The sequence below is a fragment of the Geotrypetes seraphini genome, chromosome 3 (genome assembly GCF_902459505.1).
Source record: "Geotrypetes seraphini chromosome 3, aGeoSer1.1, whole genome shotgun sequence".
In the NCBI taxonomy this organism is placed as follows: Eukaryota; Metazoa; Chordata; class Amphibia; order Gymnophiona; family Dermophiidae; genus Geotrypetes; species Geotrypetes seraphini.
Window position 1 is genome coordinate 219,834,784 of NC_047086.1, and position 23,794 is coordinate 219,858,577.

General features: G+C 44.8%; 1 protein-coding gene across 1 annotated transcript in view; it reads left to right on the forward strand.

The window, feature by feature from the left end:
• The window catches only part of LOC117357250 (histone-lysine N-methyltransferase 2D-like), a 468,534-nt gene that overhangs the window by 21,049 nt on the left and 423,691 nt on the right, over positions 1-23,794 (forward strand). The window contains 1 exon segment of the mRNA XM_033937621.1: positions 9,872-10,037. Within this exon segment, the coding sequence (XP_033793512.1) occupies positions 9,872-10,037 (166 nt within the window).

Sequence of the window (23,794 nt, forward strand, 5' to 3'; positions counted from 1 at the left end):
TGCAGCATTATCATGCAAAAGCTATTCGAAGTGGTGATTGCCACTTTCTAAATCCAAGAAGCAGGCAACCTTGGCCACCTGTGTGAAGGCCTGGAAGTGCTTCTAGGACTGGTGTGCACAGAAGAGGGATGACCTGGTCACGGCACCGGTTCTGCTGAACCTGGCTTTCCTTTAGAAAGGGCTGGAGAAAGGCCTGGTGATTCTAGTGCAATATATCTAGTAGTCCTGAACAATAGGGGCTTGTATTTGAACCAGCAAGTTGCTTGCAGAAAACTGTCAATCATGTCTTCAACTCTACCTCCTTCCCAGGAAGCTGCTCCTGCCCCCTCAGTTTGTTTTCTGAAAGTAAGTTGCTCAGAGATATTTATGATCTGCTCTGCAGTTTTTTATTTTTGGGTATATTTTTTCTTAGTATTTGTTTGGAGGTTCAGTGCCCAAAGGTTTTCACTTGTTGGTACCTCTATCTGGGAGAAGATGCAGACTTGTGGTGTGAAAGTCTGCTGTTAGTGAAATCATCCCCTCAGGGACACCTAGCTAACCAGCCAGCTATTTTTTTTTTTTTTTATAGCTCAGGAGCTGTCTTCTGCATAGCTGCTCGCATCCTTGATTTAGTCAGGAGCTTGAGCTCAGGTAGCTTGGATGCCTCCTTGGCTTGTCTGAGATTAATAGTGGGCTGGCTGTGTGGTCCTCCGCGATGAGGTTTTTTGGAGGTTGAGGCTCAGTCCGACCTCGGTTTGACTGGCAACCTGAAGACCAGGTTCATCTAGCGAATCTGTGAGGCAGATCCGTTCTCCATTTGTTCCAGCTGAGTTCCTATGCTGGAGCAGGAAGGCACCTCATGGCACAGTGAGTAAGGCTATTATAGCCTAAGGGGAGAATGAAGGTGGGGGGAGAGAGGACAGTCTTTAAAAGTTTATTTTTAGGGTTTCTACTCCCAGAGCCTAGGTCCCCCTCCTCTAAAACCCCTTTTCCTCTGTTTTTTATCTATCAGGGAGAGATCTCCATGGACCATTTTTGGCACGATTTTCCTGGTGGTGGCCATCTTGGATTTTAAAGTCTTTTTTTTTTCTCTCTAAAGCCTCCATCTGCCTCAAAATTCCTGGATTTTGATTAAAATCAACAGGGATGGACTCCTTAGATCTTTTTACCCCTATATCATTCCAGGTTTATGATGAATGTCCATGTCCCGTGTACAGCAAGGTGGAGGGCGGGAACCTTGGGCTCAGCCTCCTCTGAGTCCTCCAGGGTTGGGATCCGCAGAAGGTTTCTAGAGCTCTCTGAAAGTGCATTGCCCCAGTGCAGATGTGTGGTGGCTGCGGAGCCTAGGAGGACTGGGTAGGGGGTCCCTGCCAGGGTCCTCGAGATCACCAGTCCAAGGCTTCACCCCAGATTTTGTGAGCCTCATGTGGGACACCTATTTCTTGTACAATCCCACTTTATTCTGGGACGATTGAGTTAATTCCATATACCCGCCAGGACTTTGTGGAAGCCTCAAATTCCCAGAGACTTGAGCTCCACCTGTCTCACCTCAGCACTGCCCCCTCAGGATTCAGTTTTCCTTTCTACAAGCCAGGTTGTAGGAGCTTGTCTTTTCTGTTCCTGTTTTATTTTGTGTAATTTCAGTCTTTTCTTTCGTGATTTTCGCCCTCATGCTGTGGAGGTTCCCTGCAGGGACAGCTCTGACGGCGGGAGATCACAGACCTTTGGAAAAGTCTATTTCCAGGGGATTCACTACCTGTCAGTACACCCTTGGGACAGCCTGCCCTTCAGATCAGGGCTCATGGACTGTACCCTTGGGAACTTGCATACCCCAGGTTTGTCCTGCTAGTGGGTCGAGCGCAGGCTGCGTGGCTCCATGGAGGAGTGCCTAGGTTTGGGGCCAAACTGTTCCTCCACCAGATGTCTGTGCCGGCATGTCAAGGGTAGCAGAAGTTACCTGGCCTTGGATTGTCTGGCCAGTGGTCTGTCAGAAGAATTGAAGTCCAACTTGCCTACTTCCTAAGGCAGAAGATCTCCCTGTAAAACTGTTTCAACTCTCTTTGCAGTGTTTTTTCCATTCAGCACATGTCACAGTGAGTACAGGCTGACAGTTCCCTTTGTTTTTCACGATTTTGTTTTAAAGTTATTTTTAGCACTTGCAAGCTTTGTTTTTGCAAGGAAATCATTCAGATGGACTCCAGAGGATATGATGGATTCATGCCTTGTTTGCGGTGGATGGCTGTTGGGCGTGCTGCCGTGTTCCACATGTGCTGCAGCCCATAAGGGGGTGAAATTTGCCCTGACCCTGTGCCTTCGACCTCTGAGAGGGTCTTCCCGCTATTCCTGCACAGGTACCTGTGAAAATGGTGTCAGGGGACCCTGGGGAGTTTAGAGGCGATGCATAGGCGAAATGCAAGCACTCTTTGCAGGGTGCGATCTCGCAGTTCGTCCAGACATTCCATTGAGAGTCTGCAGGAGCCAGCTCTTCCCCATAGGATAGAATTTCCCTCCATTTTATTAATATGCTGTATTGGACTTCTCTGGATAAGAAACCTCTGCCTTAACCTTTTTGCAGGTCTCATTGCAAGCCTTGGGCACCTCCTCCTCTTGGCCAGGGTCTTGTCTCTTGCCTCCCTTCTGGGGTCCCAGTTGGTGCACTGGTTATGCCTGCGGTTGCTCCAGATGCCTTTTCCAATGCTTCGGCTACCAGTACTGTGGCAGCCCTGGCAGATCTCCAGGATCAGGATCTGAGTGGAACCCACTGTGCACAGATTGTTTTCCCCAGCCTGCACTTCTGGTGGATTGGATTTCAGAATCTCTGCAGAAATTGAAATTGTAGGCTCAGCAGCCTGTCACTGTGACATGTTGCCTTATGTGTGATCAGCGGCCGTCATGCTCATCCTGACATAATTTGAATCCTTACAGGCATTTGGAATGTGCCTGAGGGTCCCTTGAAATGTGATTATGCCATGTTTAGGTTTTCTGACCAGCCTTTATGAGAGTGCCCTTAGAATGGGTTTAGCACTCAGTTTTGGGGGGTCCCTAGTTCAGGCATCCCCTTCTGACAATGCAGACTGTCTCTTATAGCACTGTTTATCCCAGGACAAGCAGGCAGGTATTCTCACATATGGGTGACGTCATCGACGGAGCCCGGATGCAGACGCCTCACAAGCAGACTTGCTTGAGAAACTCAAAGTTTTTGAGTCGCCCACACCGCGCATGTGCGATTGCCTTCCCGCCCAGCGTAGGGCGTGTCTCCTCAGTTCTCAGTTTTTCCGCGGAGCCGAAGTCCGTCTTTGACTCTGCGTTTAACTTCGTTCCTTTGTGCCTTCTCTCCAACTGCGGTTTGTGTTTTTCCTCACGAATCGCTGTTTTTTAGTTTATTTCTTTTATTTTAGTTAAAAATAAATAAATTTTTTTTTTCTTCTTCCGTTCGTTTTCCGGGAAGGCCGCTTGGCCACAGCCCGAGGGCTTCGATTTTGCGGCAGCTCTTTTTCCTTCTATTTTCCAGCCTGCCACGGGCTTCAAAAGGTGTAGCAAGTGTCAGTGTGCATCTCTCTTACGGACCTCACGGACGCTGCCTCAAGTGCCTTGGGCTGAAACATCATCCTAGGTCGTGCCTGCCATTGCCAAACATTTCAGCCTCGTGCTTTTTAAGCGTCGTTGCATTTTGGTGGACAAGCCTCTTCGAGATGGAGTCTTCTCGGATCCCTTGACTTCGAAGGTGTCCTTCGGCCTCGACTCCCACCGAGGCTCCTTCATGCACCTACTGCTTCCACCTCGAGCCTCATCAGACCTTCCATCATTTGCCAGTGGCTCTTGCTTCGACGTCATCTGCTGTATCTTCCCCTGTTTCCTCAGGTCAGATAGCTCAGCAGTCGGTTCCGCCCGGTGGTGATTAAAGTGCCTAAGACTCCCAAGTCGAAGCCACACACACACTACTCGAAGGAACCTCCAGCCAAAGCAAGTGGTCCGGTTTCAGACGCGGACCCGTCCTTTCCAGCTTCTTTCCAGACCATGTTAGAGAAGCAGTTTATTCAGTTCCTTACTAACATGGGATCCCAAACTGCTTCCTCTTATCCAGCCTGGGCATTCAGCAGACTCCCGCAAGGTCGAGCCGCTTCCCTTTGCCCTCAGTCTGAACTTACACACTCTTTGCAGGGAACAGAGTCTCTGCTAGTGTCTGGTCTGGTATCCAAGCACGTACAGCAAGGAGAAGATTCTTTGCGAGTGCCTCGACGAGAATCCTCACACTCTATACAAGGAGCAGGAGTCTTTGAGAGTGCATCGAGGTTCCTCCACCTAGCCTCTGGAGCTTTGATCTACAGCCTCTAGTCTTATTCATACATCGGCATCGGCTGCCACGTCTCGAGGCGAAGTCTCCTCAATCCTCGAGATTTGGTTCCAGACACAGTTCTCACCAACATTCGAGGCCTTCATCGAGGCATCCTTCCAGGCCATAGTTCGTCTTCTCACGACAGACCATCTTCTCGAAACCTCGATCTACTCAACCTCGACCAGACCTCGAGGATGTCCCAGTCTCGATTGCCTCGTCCAAGTCACTGGGTGATGCCCTTTTTCCCTGCCGAAGCTTTATCTTCGACACAGGCTGCCTTGACATCCTCGAGTCCTTCTCGAGGCAAAGCATTGGCAGATCAGCTATCTTTCTCGTCTTTCCTGCGACAGATGCTGTAGACTTGGATATTCAATTGGATACTGGCTCCAAATTTTCTAAGGAGTATCTCGAAGTCATGCATCTTCCTCAACCCCCGGCAGAGTCTCTTAAGCTTCTACTTCATAAGCTTTTGAATCAGACTTTTGGTCGTTGCATGGAAACACCTTTTTCCATACCAGCTGTTCCAGGAAAATTGGATTCTAGATATAAGACTGCATCGCAAAGGGTTTGACAACTCTCAGCTATCTCATCAATCCCTGCTCGTTGAGTCCTCCTTGAAAAGGTCTCATCCTTCCAAGGTTATGCCACCATCCCTCCTGGAAGGGAAGGGAAAACTATGGACAAATTCGGACGTTGCATCTACCAGAATGCTATGATGTCCTCTAAAGTCCTCAACTATAATTTTCAATTCATCACTTACTTTGAATTCCTTATTTCTCTTTTACCAAAGTTTTTGAATTATTTGGATACCCAAATGCATTTTGAGTTTCAGGAAGTCATTGCTTCTTTATCTCAATTACATCTGCATCTCCTCCAATCATCTTATGAATGCCTTCGAGTTATCTGCCCGAGTGGCTGCTTACTCTGTAGCTTGCCTGGCTTCGTACCATTGACATGGACTCTAACCTTCAAGACCGCTTAGCTAACATTCCTTGTGAGGGCAACGACCTCTTTGATGAATTGAGGCAGCCACCAAGAAATTATCTGACCATGAAAAAAATTATTTGCTTCTATAGTCAGACCTAAGACAAAGCCAGCTCTTGCCAAGCCTGCACGCCCTGCTCTTATCTATCAAAGGCGTTTTTCCTCCAAAGCCATCTCCTTATACTCGCCCTCCTCTGAAAAACCAGCAAACCTCGGAAGCAACAGAAACCCCAACCTTCTGCTGCTACCTAAGGCTTCTCAGCCTTTTTGACTGTTTACATCAGAGCATAACCTCCACCATTTTGTCTCTGTCTCCTTTTCCCCCCTATAGAAGGTCGTCTCTATCATTTTTACAACAGTTGGACGATAATTACATCCGTCCTCTGGGTACTTACCATCATCAAAGAAGGATACTCTTTTCATTTCACTCAGGTTCCATCAGAGCTTCTTTCAAGAGAGTATCCTTCTAATCCATCCCAGACCGCCCTTCTTCATCAGGAAGCTCAAGCTCTTCTTTCTCTCCATGCCATCGAACCAGTTCCCTTGGAAACAGCAGAACAGGGATTTTTACTCCCGTTACTTCCTTGTTCCGAAGAAGACGGGCCGAATCTGCGACCATTCTGGATCTCAGGGCTCTCAACAAATTTTTAGTCAAAGAAAAGTTTTGAATGTTGTCCCTGGCATCCCTTTATCCCCTTCTCGAGTAGAATGACTGGTTATGCTCTCTGGATCTCAAGGAGGCCTACACTCATATCCCCATTTATCGCGCCTCCCGTCAATACCTCAGATTTCGGGTGGGGAATCTGCATTATCAATACAGAGTACTACCCTTCGGCCTGGCCTCGTCTCCCAGAGTGTTCACCAAGTCCCTGGTAGTGGTAGAGACAGCTCTCCGAAACCATGGTCTTCAGTATTTCCCTACCTCGATGACTGGCTCCATCAAAGATTCCACATCTCAAGGGGTTATTGTAGCGATCCAACGGACTACCTGGTTCCTACAATAGTTTGGGATTCAAAATCAACTTTCCCAAGTCTCAACTTCACCCCTCTCAGAATCTACAATTCATTGGAGCTGTTCTGGACACTGTCCAATTCAGAGCATTTCTTCCACAACAACGTCTGCAAGCTCTTCAAACCTCTGTCATACAGTGTTTTCCCGCACTTCCATCTCAGCGAGACAGATGATGGACTTCTGGGTCACATGGCCCTCCACAGTACACGTGACTCCTTTTGCCAGACTTCACCTCAGAATTCCTCAGTGGACCCTGGCATCTCATTGGACGCAAGTTTGCGACCCTCCTTCTCGACACTTTTCAGTCACTTGTTCCTTGAAGAAGGCTCTACCGTTGGTGGATGCTCTCTTCCAATCTTTCCAGAGACTTGCTTTTTCAATACGCCCCCTCATCAAGAAGGTCCTCACGATAGACTCTTTGACCTATGCTTGGGGCGCTCTTCTCGATGGTCTCCGTACTCAAGGCCACTGGACCCAGGACGGATCGTCAATGTTGGAACTCAGAGCTTTTCAACATTTTCTTCACGACCAGGTAGTCCTCCTCCGGACGGTCAACCAAGTCGCCATGTTTTTATGTCAACAAACTAGGAAGGACAGGATTTGCCTCCCTTTGTCAAGAAGCTCTGAAGGTTTGGGACTGGGGCAATCCGCCACAACACCTTCCTCAAAGCTGTCTACATTCAAGGGGCAAAGAATTGCTTGGCGGACAACTTGAGTCGTCTTCTGCAACCTCAAGAATGGACTCTCCATTCCTCGCCCCTTCATCATATTTTTTTCACAGTGGGAACTCCTCAGCTAGACCTCTTTGCGGCTCCCCACAACTTCAAACTGCTTCGGTTCTGCTCCAGGATATACTCTCCTCACCGCCTCGATGCAGATGCTTTTCTTCTAGAATGGACGAATCTTTTCCTCTATGAATTCCCTCCATTTCCTTTCATTCTCCAAGACTTCTGGTCAAATTGAAGAATGATCATGTCATCATGATTCTTATCGCTCCTCGGTGGCCAAGACAACCTTGGTACTTCCCTTCTACTTCAACTCAGCAGCAGGGAGCCATACTTCTACCAGTTTTTCCTTCTCTGCTTACACAGAGTCAAGGGATCTCTGCTTCATCCCAACCTGCAGTCTCTATACCTGACAGCTTGGTACCTTTCAACGAAACTCCTCTTCAGTTTTCTCAATCTGTAAGAGATGTTTTTAGAAGCTTCTAGGAAGCCTACCACTAGACAATGCTATCACCAAAAATGGACTAGATTATCTATGTGGTGTTTTTCTCATCATAAGGAGCCTCAATATTCCTCCTTATCTTCTGTTTTGGACTACCTGTTGTACTTATCCAATTCTGGCCTCAAGTCTACATCTATCCGAGTCCATCTCAGTGCAATTGCGGCTTTCCATCAGCCTATTGAAGGGAAACCCCTCTCTGCTCATCCAGTGGTTTCCAAATTCATGAAAGGACTCTTCAATGTTAAACCTCCTCTCAAACCGCCTCCTGTGGTTTGGGACCTCAATGTTGTCCTTACTCAACTCATGAAGCCTCCATTTGAAACCAACTGATAAGGCTTATCTGAGGTATCTCACTTGGAAAGTGGTGTTTCTCATAGCCCTCACTTCTGCTCGAAGAGTCAGTGAACTGCAAGCTTTAGTTACTGGACCCACCATTCACTGTGTTCCATCATGACAAAGTGGTTTCTTCATACTCATCCTAAATTCCTGCTTAAAGTGGTCTCGGAATTTCATCTCAACCAATCCTTTGTACTTCCAGTGTTTTTTCAAAAACTTCATTCTCATCCTGGAGAATCAGCTCTTCATACTCCTGGACTGTAAACGTGCTTTGGCCTTCTACTTGGAACGCACCAAACCACACAGAACTGCTCCTCAACTTTTTGTTTCCTTCGATCCAAATAAGTTGGGCCATCCTATTCCAAGCATACCATCTCCAACTGGAATGGCGGCCTTGTATCTCTTTTCTGCTATGCCCAGGCTGGATTACCCCTTCACAGTAAAGTCACAACCCATAAAGTCAGGAGCAATGGCAGCTTTCCGTAGCTTTCCTCAGATCTACACCTATTGAGGAAATTTGTAGAGCTGCTACTTGGTCCTCGGTTCATACCTTCACTTCTCACTATTGTCTGGATACTTTCTCCAGACGGGGATGGACAGTTTGGCCAAACAGTATTACAACATTTATTCTCCTAAATTGCTAACACTCCCACCATCCCTTTCTGGTTAGCTTGGAGGTCACCCATATGTGAGAATACCTGCCTGCTTGTCCTGGGATAAAGCACAGTTATTTACCGTAACAGGTGTTATCCAGGGACAGCAGGCAGCTATTCTCACAACCTTTTCTTCGGTTTTCAGAAATGGGGTAGTGCTACTTTCTTGCCAAAAGTAGTCTCCAGTTTTCACATCAACCAGGCAGATACAGTTGCGAGCTTTCAAACCCTCGTCCAAGAAGAGTGACAAAGCTCTGAAATTGCTGGATGTTTGTATAGTGTTTGTTCATTATCTGGACATGATTAATGAGTTTTCAGCTGTCACTTCATCTGTTTGTACTGGCTGCCGGGGCCTGCCAGTTTCAAAAGTGACCTTTTCTAGATGGATTTCATGTGCCATATCTTCAGCTTATATCGGCAGCGGAAAGCAACCTTAAGGCACATTTCACTAGGAGCGTTGCTTCCTCATGGGCGAAGTCTAGAACAGTTTTCCCTGAAGAAATTCATAGAGTGGCCACATGGTTCTCTTTCTCCATAAGTTTTATAGGGTAGGATATCGTAATTGGGTACTGCATTTGGATTTCAGTACTTTCAGCAGGCTCATCTGTCCCACCTAGATTCTGGGGAACTGCTTTGATATGTCCCACAAGTTCAAGAATAATGTGCCTCTTGCATTAGATGGGTTAGATTAGGTACTTACCTTGATAACCTCCTTTCTAGTAAATAGGCACACCATTCTTGAAGCCTGCCCTGTCAGATGTTCATTAGCCTGCTTACTGTCTCAGACATGTCAGTATTACCGGATATCTTGTTTATTTCCTTTGTCCAGCATAGTTTAAGAAAAGAGGAGCCCACTCCTATTTTGAAGAGACTAGAGAGTATCTTTCAAAAACTCCGAGGCTGTTAGTTCAGGTTGCACTCAGGTAGGTGGCTTGTTCGTTCCATTCTTGTTATATGTTTAAATATTTCATGATTGTTTCATGTTAAATGTGATATGAGCAGAACAGACTTGTTTTTTTTGGGGAGACTCCCTGTACCCCTCTTCTCTAGGGCTGACCATCTGCTTTGATATGAAACTGAGGAGTTACAGAACACCCCAGAAATGAGGGGAGGTGGAAGCAGAAGAAAATGTAAATGAGGCTCTCATACACTAGATCTCATGAGAGATACACACCTACAGGTTCAAGAATGATGTGCCCTATTTACTAGAAAGATTATCATCAAGGTAAGGTAACCTAATCTTCCCATTTGTCTTCATTCCATCTTCTGAGTTGTCATGTCACAGGACCATGCATGTGTTCTTCAAGGCATTTACAGTTATTCTTGCACTATGTTTATTGTCAGATGATGCACGCTGTATGCTTTGTGATGCACCTGGGGACCTCCGAGATCTCCTTTTCTGCACCAGTTGTGGTTTGCACTATCATGGTGCATGCCTGGAAATTGTTGTGACACCGCTGAAGCGCTCAGGTTGGCAGTGCCCGGAGTGTAAAGTATGCCAGACATGCAGGTAAGTGCCACCCTCCTATCTATAAATGATTCTTGCTCTTATGCTGTGTCCTTGCTTGGAATAAACTATAAGTATGCATGTGAAGTTTAGTGTGAAAACACTGCTGCCAGTATTAATCTATAGAAACCTGAAGGCAGATAAAGGCCAAATGGCCCATTTAGTCTGCCCATCCTTTAATAAAGAACATTACTGTATTTTGCTAAACCAGGTACTTGTATTTTTGCAATTTTTCTTGTATTCTGTATGTATAAGAACTTCCAAAATGTGCTTCCTTGTAGTAGCTGATAAGCATGAGATTCTTGAGAGCTAGTTGAGCTATAATCCAGATGTTATCCTCCTATGTTTTCATTGTAGCTCCTGTCTTCACCATGTCCGGGTTTGTCTGACATGTTATATAGTATGAATAGAAATGAGTTGATGAACTGGCATCTTTTCATATGGTGACTTGGTTCTGTTACATATACACAGGAGTCTGTACAGAGTACTCGGGGAGCCAGCCTGCTTGGCATTCATGAGGAACATGGGGTCTGTTCCTCTGGGAGATGCTTGCCTGCTGATTTCTTCAGAGGCTTGAGCGCAGGCTGTGGTGCTCTTGAGTAAGAACCCTCTGCGCAGCTTCTCCCTCAGTCACTTTGTGAGGAATTTTAGGGGTAGAAATCCATGGTTGAGGTCTGTTCAGCCGGAAGCCAGAAGATTTTCATTGACGGTCCTTTGAGGCAGAAATACCATACCACACTTCACTGCAGTGCAAGTTCCCACTAGGATTCAATGCAGTTATACAATAAGATTATTGATCAGAGTTCATGAACAGGGATAGGGTGTCGAGTTCATGTCACTGGTTTCAAGGAAAAAAAGGTGGGGTTTTAGTCTTTTCCTGAAGATATACGATATTCTTATTTAGGCGCAGGTGCAGTGGGAGGTTGTTCCATATTTTGGGTGCCTGGAATGTGAAGGTGGTTTTCATGCAGTCTCTTACGAAGTATTTGTGAAGAGGAAGGGAAGGTCATTTTGAAATGTTGTTGCAGTCTGGAGTTGAGAAACGTTGATGTCTGTGCTTAGCCCTTTTGAGTTTTTGCCATAGATGGCTTTGTGTTTCATGCGTGCAATTTTATATTGTATTCTCTTTCTTATGGGGAGCCAATGTAATTCTCTCAGGAGTGGGGAGACATTCTCAAATTTGTTTAGTCAGAAGATTAGTCTGGCAGGTTTTGAAGCAGCTGCAATCTTTATTGGTAAGACCACAGTATAGGGAGTTACAGTAATCTAAGTAGGGGAGAAGAACTGGTTGCACAATTGTTCTGAAGTTAGACTGACTCAGAATGGATTTGATCACTTTCTGTTGTCTGAGTAAAAAGAATTTCCTCACCAGATTGTTGATATGATCAGTGAAGATGAGGTCCAAGTTTGTAATTACACCCAGAATCTTTGAAGTTTTCTCAAGTTTGAGTTTTTCTCCAGATATCAGCACCAGATCTGTGTAAGGTAGGGAGTTATAGTTTCTGAACCATAAAACCTTAGTCTTTAGCTTGTTGAGGTTGAGAAAATTATTTATTGTCCATACACTGAAGTCTTCGTTCAACTTTCCTATGTGTTTGGTGGTGTCTTCAAAGATGTTGACAACTGGCTCAGCAGGAAGATGTCATCTGCATAGGGGAATATGTGGATTTGAGAATTTCCTTCCTAAAGCGCTGAGTTATATATTAAACAAGGAGGGAAGCAGAACTGGGATGATTGGAAGTCCTTTCCATCCCTTTATTGTCACATGGCTGTTCAGTGTCTGGATGATTTGGATTCCCTGACGTGGTCCGGCAGGCGTGGCAGCAGATCACTGTGATGATTCCTCAGTGAATTGCCTTTTCAAATCAGTTTCCATTTCCCATGCCATTTCTGACGCACTCTTTATGTAGAAGCTTGATGCCCAGCAGCCCTCCCACATCGCAATGCTCCATTATGTGTGGCAGTAATGCACAGATAACCATTTTTTCCTGCTCATCCAGACATCACCTCCTTAGTCCCTGACTGGGAGTTTGCCTGAAGGCTCTCTAAAGGTGGCCAAAGCTACGTCTAGGCTCTATCCTATAGCTCCAGATTTCCAACAGCTGTTTGTACAACCTAAGATGGACTCCGCAGTATCACAAGTCAACAAACGCACCTCCCTTCCTAGTGAGGATGGAGTGATGTGGAAGGACAAAGTCCTTAAGACAGTTTGAAGTGCTGGCTTTGGGTATCAAAGCTGCTGCAGCTGCCTCTTTCATGGCATGGGCTTGCCATACCAGATTGCAGACTAGTTCCTCGGAGCTTGGGGACTCCTGTCCCCACATGTTTGAGGGAATGAATTATGTGGTCGATGCCCTTTAAGATATCATAAGAGTCCTGAGTGAGGTTGCAGTTTACTCAGTTTCTGCTCACTGAATGTTCTGAATCAAACAATGGCGGGCGACTCAGCCTCCAAGGCCACTTTCAGCAGATTACTCTTTAAGGGACAGATGCTTTTTTGGCAAAGGGCTGGATGAACTCATGGCCAGTGTGGCAAATTGCCATCCCATATCCCTCCTGGATGGCAGGAGCCATCATTCTATCTGAGGCGACAGAGGCAGTTTTCGTGCTCTAAGAGATCTTGCCACTTTTCCTCCAGTTTCTCTTGTCAGAGGACCTTTCAGGAGGCCAGACAGATTTGGTAGTTTTAGGCACCAGGGCTCGGCCTCCAAGAAGCAGCAATAATGCCAGGACGACTACTGTGCCTCCTCATATCAGTGGGTGGCTGTCAGATTTCTGGAAGGAATGGGAACAGATTTTGTACAACTGTTGGGTTCTGGACATTATTTGGGAGGGGCACAAGGTCAAATTTTCTCTGCCCCCTCCAGATCTGTTCCTTCACTCCAGCTGACGGCTGGAGGAGGAGGTCAAAGACCGAGCAACAGTTCAATGACTCTTGGACATTCATGTCATAGAACCAGTTCCCGAAGAAGTATCGGGCTCGAGCACATACTCGTCTATACTTCATAGTGCCCAAGAAAGGCACCAAAGATTGGAGGCCCATTCTGGATTTAAAGTCTGTAAATGAGGCTCTAAAGGTTCCCCACTTTCGCATGGAGATGGGCTGCTATGTTATAGCAGTGGTGGCTCCTGGACAATTCCCTGTCTCTCTGAATTTGATGGCGGTGTATCTTCACATCCCCATCTTTCGGATCAAAGGAATATTTAAGATGCCACATTCTGCAGTGACACTTCCAGTTGTGGTCCTCCCTTTCAGATTGGCCATGGCTACCTGCACCTTTCCAAGGTGTTGGTGGTTATAGTAGCCCACTTACGCAGGATGGGTGTCCAGGTGCAATCTTTGACCTAGATGATTAGCTGATCAGGGCCCCTTCTCTACAGGATGGCGGTTCAACAGGTGGTGAGCCTCCTGCAGAACCTGGGTTGGATAGTCAACTTTCAAAGAGTCACCTTCAACCGATTCGGTGCTTGAAATATCTGGGAGTGCATTTTGACGCTGCACAGGGTTGTGCTTTTCTTACCAAGCCACACAACTGAAGCTCAGGAAGCAAATCATGGAGATCTTAGCTCTTCCAAGTCCCTCGGCCTGGTATTACCTACAGGTTGCTAGGCTTGATGGCTGCCTTCCTTGAAGTGATTCCCTGGCTGAGAGATCATATGCGCCCACTCAAGTACTTTCTCCTGTCCCAATGGTCTCTGCAGCACCCCTCCCTGCAGACGCAGCTCCCCTGGACTGTGGAGGCAAAGCACTCCAGGGGAGATCTTGTAGAGGGGTATGCATCTCAGAATCAATACAATCCATGCCAGTCTAAGTGGCTGGGGGCTCACTGCCTGTATTTGCCTCCTTTAAGGCAGGTGGACTCTCTCGGAGAGCAAATCGTCTGGAATTGAGGGCCCATTCAGTTGGCCTTGCTGAAGTTGCAATCTTTCCTGACAGGGAAGGCAGTCAGTGTTTTCAGGACAATGACACTGCAGTGACTTACGTGAACAGACAAGAAGGCATCAGAAGCACTTCCCTTCCTCCTGGCGGCACAGATGTTATTCCAGTGGGTGGAACTTCATTTGCAAGCTCTCTCAGCTGCCATATGGCAGGGATAGAGAATGTCCAGGCCGACTTTTCTCAGCAGGCATATTCTGGATCCGGGGGAGTGGTCTCTGTCCCAGATGGCGTTTTCCCTCATTGTTCAGAATTGGGGCAAACCTGACATGGATCTAATGGCCACAGGCAAGAATATGAAGGCAGTTCGTTTCTACAGTTGAAGAGCCAAGTGGGGAAGTGTAGAGCTAGATGCCCTAGTTCAGCCCTGGCCCACAGAGCAGCTTCTCTGTTAATTGTGTGCCATGGTGGGTCAGATCATCTGCAGAATAGTGAACCATCAGGGTCTGGTGATTCTGGTTGCCTCGGACTGGCCCCGCAGGCCTTTGTATGCAGATTTGGTGCATCTGAAAAGAGGCAGGGGCCTCAAACTGTCGGTTCATGCAGGGCTTCTCAGTCAAAGCCAAATTACTGTGAAGAATCTGGATCGTTTTGGTCTTACAGCATAGTGCACAGTCCTGATTTGGAAGGGTTACTTGGAGGTTGTGGTAATAACTCTCCTTAGAGCAAAGAAACCTACAATGGTTGCGGATTACACTAAGATCTGGAAGACCTTCCAGTTAGTGTGCCAGGGAGCAGGTAGAGCCTGAGAGGGCTCCCATCCCAGTGATCCTTGCATTCCTGCAAGCCGGGCTTGAAAAGGACCTGGCGGTTTTGTGTCTCAAAGTGCAGGTAGCTTTTGGGTTCGAAGTGGCTTGCATTCTCTGACGTCTCACTCAGATGTCACTCAGCTTTTGAGGGGGTTTCTCAGATTATGACAGAAAGAAAGGAAGAAAGAGACAGGGGCAGGGAGAGAGACAGAAAGAAAGAAAGACAGACATATATTCTAGCACCTGTTAATGTAACGGGCTTAACCACTAGTATAAAAATAAATTACTATTATTATTAAAGAGTTTCATTTTTAAATTACCACATGTGCCTTTTAGCATTACATGTTGCACCTGCAGTAAAGCTGATGCATATGTCTATAGGTATTTTTGTACACTCAAGGATTCTATAACAGTCCACCTATTCTATAAAGGACGCCTCTACTTTCCTTTATAGAATACTGGAAATACAGAACTATAATTTAGGTATGAGCACTTAGGTAAAAATTCTATAAACTGCTCAGCGAATTCAGCATTTAAAAAAATCTGTGCTGAATGGTATTCTGTAACAGAGTTCTGGGATTGATTTCGCACTTTTATCACATGGACAAGAACGGTCATGAATTCTGTCACGTGCCATTCTCTAATTGATGCCTTTATACTGTTAATATCGCTTAGCCGCCAGGATTCACACTCAACTTTGGGCACAAAGAGTTACACGATGAACCCAGGTGTAAATCCTGGTGTGCAAGTGGGCATGGATCTCTTTAATGTTATAACACCACACATTTTTAAGGGAATATCCTTGGCTCGCAATGCCCTTCCCTTGGCCATACCCCTTTTGTAGATCCATGTGGATCCATATTATGCACACCGTTTCCATCTTGGGACCTCAATGTGGTCCTGAAGGGCCTGTCCCGTGCTCTGTATGAATCTCTTAATGGAAGCTTCCCCTGTTGGATCTCACAGTTAAAACAATGTTTTTGGTTTGCCATAGTCTTGGCGAGAAGGATCTAAGAGTTACAGGTCCTCTCATGTAGGGAACCCTTTCTTCATTTTATGGAGTTAGGTGTTTATCCTAGGACAAGCAGGCAGCATATTCTCACATGTGGGTGATGTCATCCAAGGAGCCTGGTACAGACAGTGTTAAAAGTGAACTGTCACTTTAAGTTTTAAGAGACTTCATGAGTACCTTCTCGCTCAATGCCAGCTCATGGTATCTCAGTTCTTCGCTTTCCATGAAGCAAAGTGCTTTTTCTGGACTCTGTAAAGTATGTGTTGTCCTTACCTGTACGTTTTTTGTCTTCGAGTGGCCTTTTGACCATTTTTTCCCAAGTTACTTTTTTCATTTATTAGCTTTGTTTTGAAACATAAAAAAAAACCTAAAACCAATTTCTTTTCCTTCACTTGGGCCTTTTGGCCATCCTGTTCCTCCTCAGTGGAGCTTTATACCCTTTTCTAGAATGAAACGAATGGCTATGCTCTCTGGACCTCAAAGAGGCTTACACAAATATATCCATACATCCTGCTTACAGAAAGTTTCTGTGGGGTCACATAGGTCATCAACATTTCCAGTACAAAGTTCTGCCATTCGGCCTGGCTTCTTCTCCAAGAGTATTCACCAAGTGTCTAGTAGTCGTGGCAGCAATCCTACGTACTCATGGATTTCATGTGTTCCCATATCTAGATGATTGGTTGATTTAAAAGCTGCATCTACTCAAGATGTACTTTCCACAACACAGTTTACGATAACATTTCTTCAGCAACTTGGGTTCGAAGTCAACTTTCCAAAGTCCCAACTTCAACCTTCTCAAGGTCTGCAGTTCATAGGAGTCTTTCTGGACATGGTTCATCTATGGGCTTTTCTACCTCAACAAAGACAGGACACTTTGCTTCAACTTTGCAATCAGGTCTCACTTCTGCAGACCATTTCAGCCTGACAGATGATGCAGCTCTTAGGTCATATGGCATCCACAGTCCATGTTACCCCTTTCGCAAGGCTCCATCTCAGAACAGCTCAGTGGACTCTAGCATCTCAATGGTCTTAAGCTCTCAATTCCTTTTCTCAAAAGATTAGTCACTCCACCTCTTCATCAATCTCTTTGGTGGTGGATTGATTCCTCCAATCATAAGAACATAAGAATAGCCTTACTGGGTCAGACCCATGGCCCATCAAGCCCAGTAGCCTGTTCTCACGGTGGCCAATCCAGGTCACTAGTACCTGGCCAAAACCCAAGGTGTAGCAATATTCCATGCTACCAATACAGGGCAAACGGTGGCTTCCCCTATGTCTTTCTCAATAACAGACTATGGACTTTTCCTCCAGGAACTTGTTCAAACCTTTCTTAAAACCAGCTACACTATCCGCTCTTACCACATCCTCTGGCAACGCGTTCCAGGGCTTAACTATTCTCTGAGTGAAAAAAAAATTTCCTCCTATTGGTTTTAAAAGTATTTCTGTGTAACTTCGAGTGTCCCCTAGTCTTTGTAATTTTTGATGGAGTGAAAAATCGATCCACTTGTACCTGTTCTACTCCCACTCAGGATTTTGTAGACTTCAATCATATCTCCCCTCAGCTGTGTCTTTTCCAAGCTGAAGAGCCCTACCGTTTTTAGGCTTTCCTCATACGAGAGGAGTTACATCCCCTTTACCATCTTGGTCGCTCTTCTTTGAACCTTTTCTGTGCCACTATATCTTTCTTGAGATAAGGAGACCAGAATTGAACGCAGTGCTCCAAATGAGGTTGCACCATGGAGTGATGCAGGGGCATTATGACATTCTTAGTCTTGTTAACCATCCCTTTTTAAATAATTCCTAGCATCCTGTTTGTTTTTTGGCCACCGCCGCACATTAGGCGTAAGGTTTCATCGTATTGTCTACAATGATACCCAGATCCTTTTCTTGGGCGCTAACCCCCAAAGTAGACCCTAGCATTCGGTAACTGTGATTCAGGTTATTCTTCCCAATGTACATCATTTTGCATTTGTCCACATTAAATTTCATCTGCCACTTGAACACCCAGGTTTCCAATTTCCTAAGGTCTTCCTGGAATTTTTCACAATCCACATGCGTTTTAACAACTTTGAACAGTTTAGTGTCATCTGCAAATTTAATCACCTCACTTGTCGTTTCAATTTCCAGATCATTTATAAATAAGTTAAATAGCACCGGTCCCAGTACAGACCCCTGTGGCACTCCACTGTTTCCTCTCCTCCATTGAGAAGAATGACCATTTAACCCTACCCCTCTGTTTTCTTTCCATAGGTCTGCTGTTTCCAACCCTCCACATCGGAAGTACTCACTACAGAGTGGTCTGCCCAAGAGAAGACAATACACATCAACATGTTAGAGCTGAGAGTAATTCACAATGCTCTAAAAACCTTTCAGAACAGTCTTTCCATTCAGGTCTTCCTAGTCCACACAATCAAGTAACAATGCAACACATCAACAAAACAAGGAGGAACAGGCTTTCTCCCTCTTTGTCAAGAAGCCAAGCACATTTGGAACTGGGTGATTGCTCGGAACATATTTCTCAAAGCCATATATGTGAAAAAATTAGGACACCCCATGAAATATTCAGTTCTTTAAAAAATGTTCACATATCGGTGTTAGATCTTTTTTTTATCTTTATCTCTGGAAAATAAAGTGATTACAGGTAACAACAAAAATTTTTCCTTGATTCCACTCATAAAACAAAAGATAGCCACAAAAATGTATATTCTAATGAGGAATAATTTAGGATACCCCCACAATATCCTCCCACTTAAAGTGGCTCAGATCACACCACAGGTGTATCACATTAGGAGCACATGATTAGAACATCGTTTGCTCAGCATTTTGAAGGAGATTTGCCCCTACTTAAACCTCAGACATTTAGTTTGTGTGCTTATGACTGCTGCGGTGAGAGTAAGCACCATAGTGAGATCAAAAGAGCTGTCTGAGGCTTTCAGAAAGTAGATTGCGAACAGGGGGAGAAAAGCAAGATGGCGATTTGAGTGGACGTGTGTGTCTAAGCTCCCATGCTAGAGGCCTAACTTTGCCTTTTAAACTCTTTACTTACAGTTGTTTACGATGCCTAAGATAGTGCTGAACGTCAATATTCTTTATAACACAAAAGCATATATGGAATGATAATAACGTTTCTGTTTACTCTCCATGCGATGATATGGGCTGTGAGGTGGTTTTTCTGGGGCTTGCCCAGTTTTCCCTCCTTGATTCTGAGCAAGTTTTTGTTGAACCGAGTTATATCATTAACTTTACTCTTTGAACAGGTCCATAGAGTGATTTTTTTTCTCTTTTCAATAAGAGAAGGGGAAGGCAGAGGAATATCCCTCTTCCTTTGTCAGCGACTTCGACACCGCATCAGACTGCAATTACAGCCTTTGCAGTCCTGATGGCGTTGAGTGTGTCCGCAGCTGAGCCCCAAGAGCAGCCCAGCATGGAAAGCGAGATTTCGCTGAGCCCTTTGGGACCTGACCCGCCCCCTCCTCTGGGAGCAGCAACTGAAGTCATCCTTCGTTCGGAGGGACCTCAGGAGCAACTGAGAGGGGAGGAGACATCACTGCCTGTGATCCCGGAGAGGATTGCAGTGGGAGGAGGTGCACTGCAGTCGAGCGGTGGTGAGTCTGGAGGAAGTGAGACCTGGGAAGGAGAACCAGACCCTGGGATACCTCAGCTCAAGCGGCTCGTGAAACTGGCAGTGGGTACTCTGGACTCACTATGGGGATCTATAGAAAATCTTCAGACAGTATGTACGGGATTCATATCCCTCATGGCTGATGTTTCAACTAAAGTCGAAAAATTAGAAATAGACTTTCAAGATCAAACGAAGCAAGTCGGGGATATTCAAAAATCTATAATAGAGATTAAAACTGTTAATAAACAGCAAGCAATGGATAAAGTTTTTCTGCTTCGCAAGATTGAAAACTTGGAAAATTAAAATCGGAGTTTAAATTTAAGGATTTTAAATTTTCCTATATCTAAATTTAAAACTCCCAGAGAGACTTTCAAGGACTTTTTAATCTCTATATTAAAAATTTCAAAAGGGAACATACCACCTTTGCAAAAATTTATTATTTAAAAAGAACAATAAAAGAAATTAATACAACAACTGAACAAGAATTATCAGCACATAAGAACATAAGAAGTGCCTCTGCTGGGTCAGACCAGAGGTCCATCACGCCCAGCAGTCTGCTCATGCGGCGGCCCAACAGGTCCAGGACCTATGTAGTAGTCCTTTATCTATACCCCTCTATCCCCTTTTCCTTCAGAAAATTGTCCAATCCCTTCTTGAACCCTAATACCTATCACACCCTCTGAAAGCTCATTCCAGGTGTCCACCACCCGCTGGGTGAAGAAAAACTTCCTAGCATTGGTTTTGAATCTGTCCCCTTTCAGCTTTTCCGAATGCCCTCTCGTTCTTGTAGTTTTTGAAAGTTTGAAGAATCTGTCCCTCTCCACTTTCTCTATGCCCTTCATGATCTTGTAAGTCTCTATCATATCCCCTCTAATCCTCCTCTTCTCCAGGGAAAAGAGCCCCAGTTTCTCCAGTCTCTCAGTGTATGAAAGGTTTTCCATACCTTTTATAAAACGTGTCGCTCTCCTCTGAACCCTCTCGAGTATCGCCATATCCTTCTTAAGGTACAGCGACCAATATTGAACGCAGTACTCCAGATGTGGACGCACCATCTCCCGATACAACGGAAGGGTAACTTCTTTTGTTCTGGTTGTAATACCCTTCTTGATTATATCTAGCATTCTATTAGCTCTCTTGGCCGCTGTGCACTGTGCCGATGGCTTCATTGTCTTGTTCACTATTACCCCCAAGTCCCTTTCTTGGGTACTCTCAGTCAATAACATCCCTCCCATCGTATAGCTGTACCTCGGATTTTTGCTTCCCATATGCAATACTTTACATTTCTGTACATTGAACTTCATCTGCCATCTCGTCGCCCACTCCCCTAGCTTATTCAGGTCCCTTTGTAATTCTTCATAGTCCTCTTTAGTCCGAGCAGCACTAAATAGTTTGGTATCGTCTGCAAATTTTATTATTTTGCACTTCGTCCCTGTTTCTATATCATTTATAAATATATTGAATAGCAGCGTTCTGAGCACCAAGCCTGCGGAACATCACTCATGAGTCATGACCCTCCTCCAGTCCGTAGTAGTGGCCTTTTACTTCTACCCCCTGCTTCCCACCCGCCAATCAATTTCTGATCCATCTGTTGTACGTCTCCTTCCACCCCATGGTTCTTCAGTTTCCGAAGTAGGCATTCATGGGGTACCTTGTCAAAGGCTTTTTGGAAATATACGATGTCTATGGGGCCCCCTTTGTCCATCCATTTGTTAATTCCTTCGAAGAAGTGCAGTAAGTTCCTTAGGCACGATCTCCCCTTGCAGAAGCCATGTTGGCTTGAGATTAGAAGTTTATTTCTTCAAAATGCTCATCGATCGCTGTCTTATCAGCGCTTCCGCCTTTTTCCCCGGAACGAGGTCAGACTCATCGGTCTGTAGTTCCCCGGTACCTCTCGATCCCTTTTTAACGATGGGCGTAACACTTGGCTATCTTCCAATCCTCCGGGATTACGCCTGTTTTCAAGGGATAGATTGCAAAACTTGCTGTAGTAGTTCCGCTATTTCCTCCTTTAGTTCTTTCAGAACTCTGAGTGGATTTCATCTGGGCCACGGTGATTTGTCAGTTTTATATTTTTCTAACTGCCTGCATATCGTCTTCAAGCTCTTACCTTCCATGGATGTTAGTTTATCTCGTTTGGTCTCCTTTGAAGATTTGCTCATGTTCGGTATGTTGTATATACAGACGAAAAGAAAATGTTTAGTCTTTCTGCCACTTCTTTCTCCTCCTTCACTACTCCCTCTCCTATCTCGTATCCAGCGGTCCCACCTCCTCCCTAGCCGGCTGCTTCCCTTTAACATTATTTGAAGAACGGTTTGAAAATTTTCGTGCTTCCTTGGCTAGCCTTTCTTCATATTCTTTTTTGGCTTTCTAACCCATATGGTGACATTCTTTTTGATGCTTCCTGTGCTCTTTCCAGTTCTCAGTCTTTTGCCCCTTTTTCCATTTTCCTGAATGAAATTCTTCTATCACCATCGCTTTCTTCACTTCTTTGGTTATCCATGCCGGGTCTTTTTGTTTTCGATTCTTTTTTGCACCCTTTTCTGAGTCTTGGTATAGGTAGATTTTGCGCCTCGCTCTCACCTTGTCCTTGAATAAAGACCAGGCTTGTTCTACAGACTGCCATTTCTTGAGGTGTTCCTAAGTTTCTTCCTTACCATACTCTCATCGCTTTGTAGTTTTCCTTTCTTGAAATTAATGGTTCTCTTTCCCTTCGGTTATTCCTACTTCAACTTTGAACTTGATCATATTGTGATCGCTGTTTCCCAACAGTCCCACTACTTCCACTTCCTTCGCAGGTCCTCTTAGCCCATTTAGGATTAGATCCAGAGTGACATTCCCTCTCGTCAGTTCTCTAACAAGTTGATCCATGAAGCAATCCTTTATAGCCTCCAGGAATTCGGTCTCTGGTGCATTTTGGAATCATCAAATCTTGAATTGTCCGGATGAGCTACACTAATAATTTCCTTAGTATTTGATTAGGATAATGAAATGACCTTGAAACTTTATTATAATTTGTAACAAGTTTCTTTTTTGGGAGAAAGAATATACATATATCCGGATGTTTCTAAATTAACTCAGTCAAGAAAGAAAGAATTTCTTACATATCGGGACAAAGTTATTTTATTGGGTGCCTCCTTCCAGCTAAGATTTCCCTGTAAATGTTTTGTTGTATTCCCAAACAATATGTATATTTTTTTTATGACCCAGATCAATTGCGTTTCTTTTTAGAAGGGAAAGGAGTTTTGTTTGCACCCAGTGATTTCTGGAATAATTCAAGTCCGTTATTGATGCCATCAGTTTCACTCTAATTTTCTTTTTATCATGATAATATGTTCTCTTTCCTGGAAGAGTTTCTTTTTTTGGTTTTTTTCCTCCTCCTTAATTTGAAGACTATGTTTAAGTTAATTATTGCTTTTTGGCATATTTCTGTTTAACCCAATAGATAATTGGATGTACTAATATCGTTTTATTTCCTGTTAAACACAATCCTGTACTTAATTGAAAAATTAAATAAATATTTTTTAAAAAACCAACAACAGAAAGAAAATTGCAGCAGCATATAAGTTTGATAAAGGATTTAAAAAGATCTCGAAATAATTTGACATTAGCCATTTTACGGTCCGGAAAATAGTGTACAAGTGGAAGACTTTCCAAACAATTGCCAGCTCTCCCATCCAATCACTCTGCAGTTTTTGGTTTTTTTTAATGCTTGGTTGTGGTAAGATGCGTCTCCTGAATAAAGGCCACATCAATTTCTCTCATTTGATATAAGTAAGCATCTTCATCCTCTTAACCGGCGAATGCATTCTGGCCACATTAAAATCAGAAAACTCAAATTAGCCATTATCCCACAAGAAATGTCTGTCTGAACACAGGAGTACCAAGAATCAAATCCTTCTGAGAGGTCTCCCAGCTGAACCTCTGGGAAGGTGCATCCCCAAGCAGGCTGCAGGAAACTATCTCCCTGTTTGCCCCCCTGCCCTCCCAAAATCCCTCCCTCAAAGACCCACCATCTCCAGTCACACCAACATACATAACCCATACCAAAACCCACACCCCCAGACATACCCCCTTCTAGAGAATGACACGGGGGAAAAAATTTGTCCCTGTCACATACCCAATCCCTGCGACCACCCACCCTGTCCCATGACCACTGTCCCCGCCCTGTCCCCATGACCTTGTCCCCGCCCTGTCCCCACTGTCCCTTGCCCCCATCCCCGCGACCACTGTCCCTGCAGCATCCATACAAGCCTCAATACTGCAATATTTAGCTTATTCATTCCTTATAAATCAAAGATCTGGCTGCTGAACTAAAGAAAGAGATGTTCAGCTGGCAGGGCTTTGTTTATAAAATTTATCAACACAACTATATCCTACAGCAAATAAAATAAATAAATATATATATTTTTTCTACCTTTTGTTGTCTGGTTTCTGCTTTCC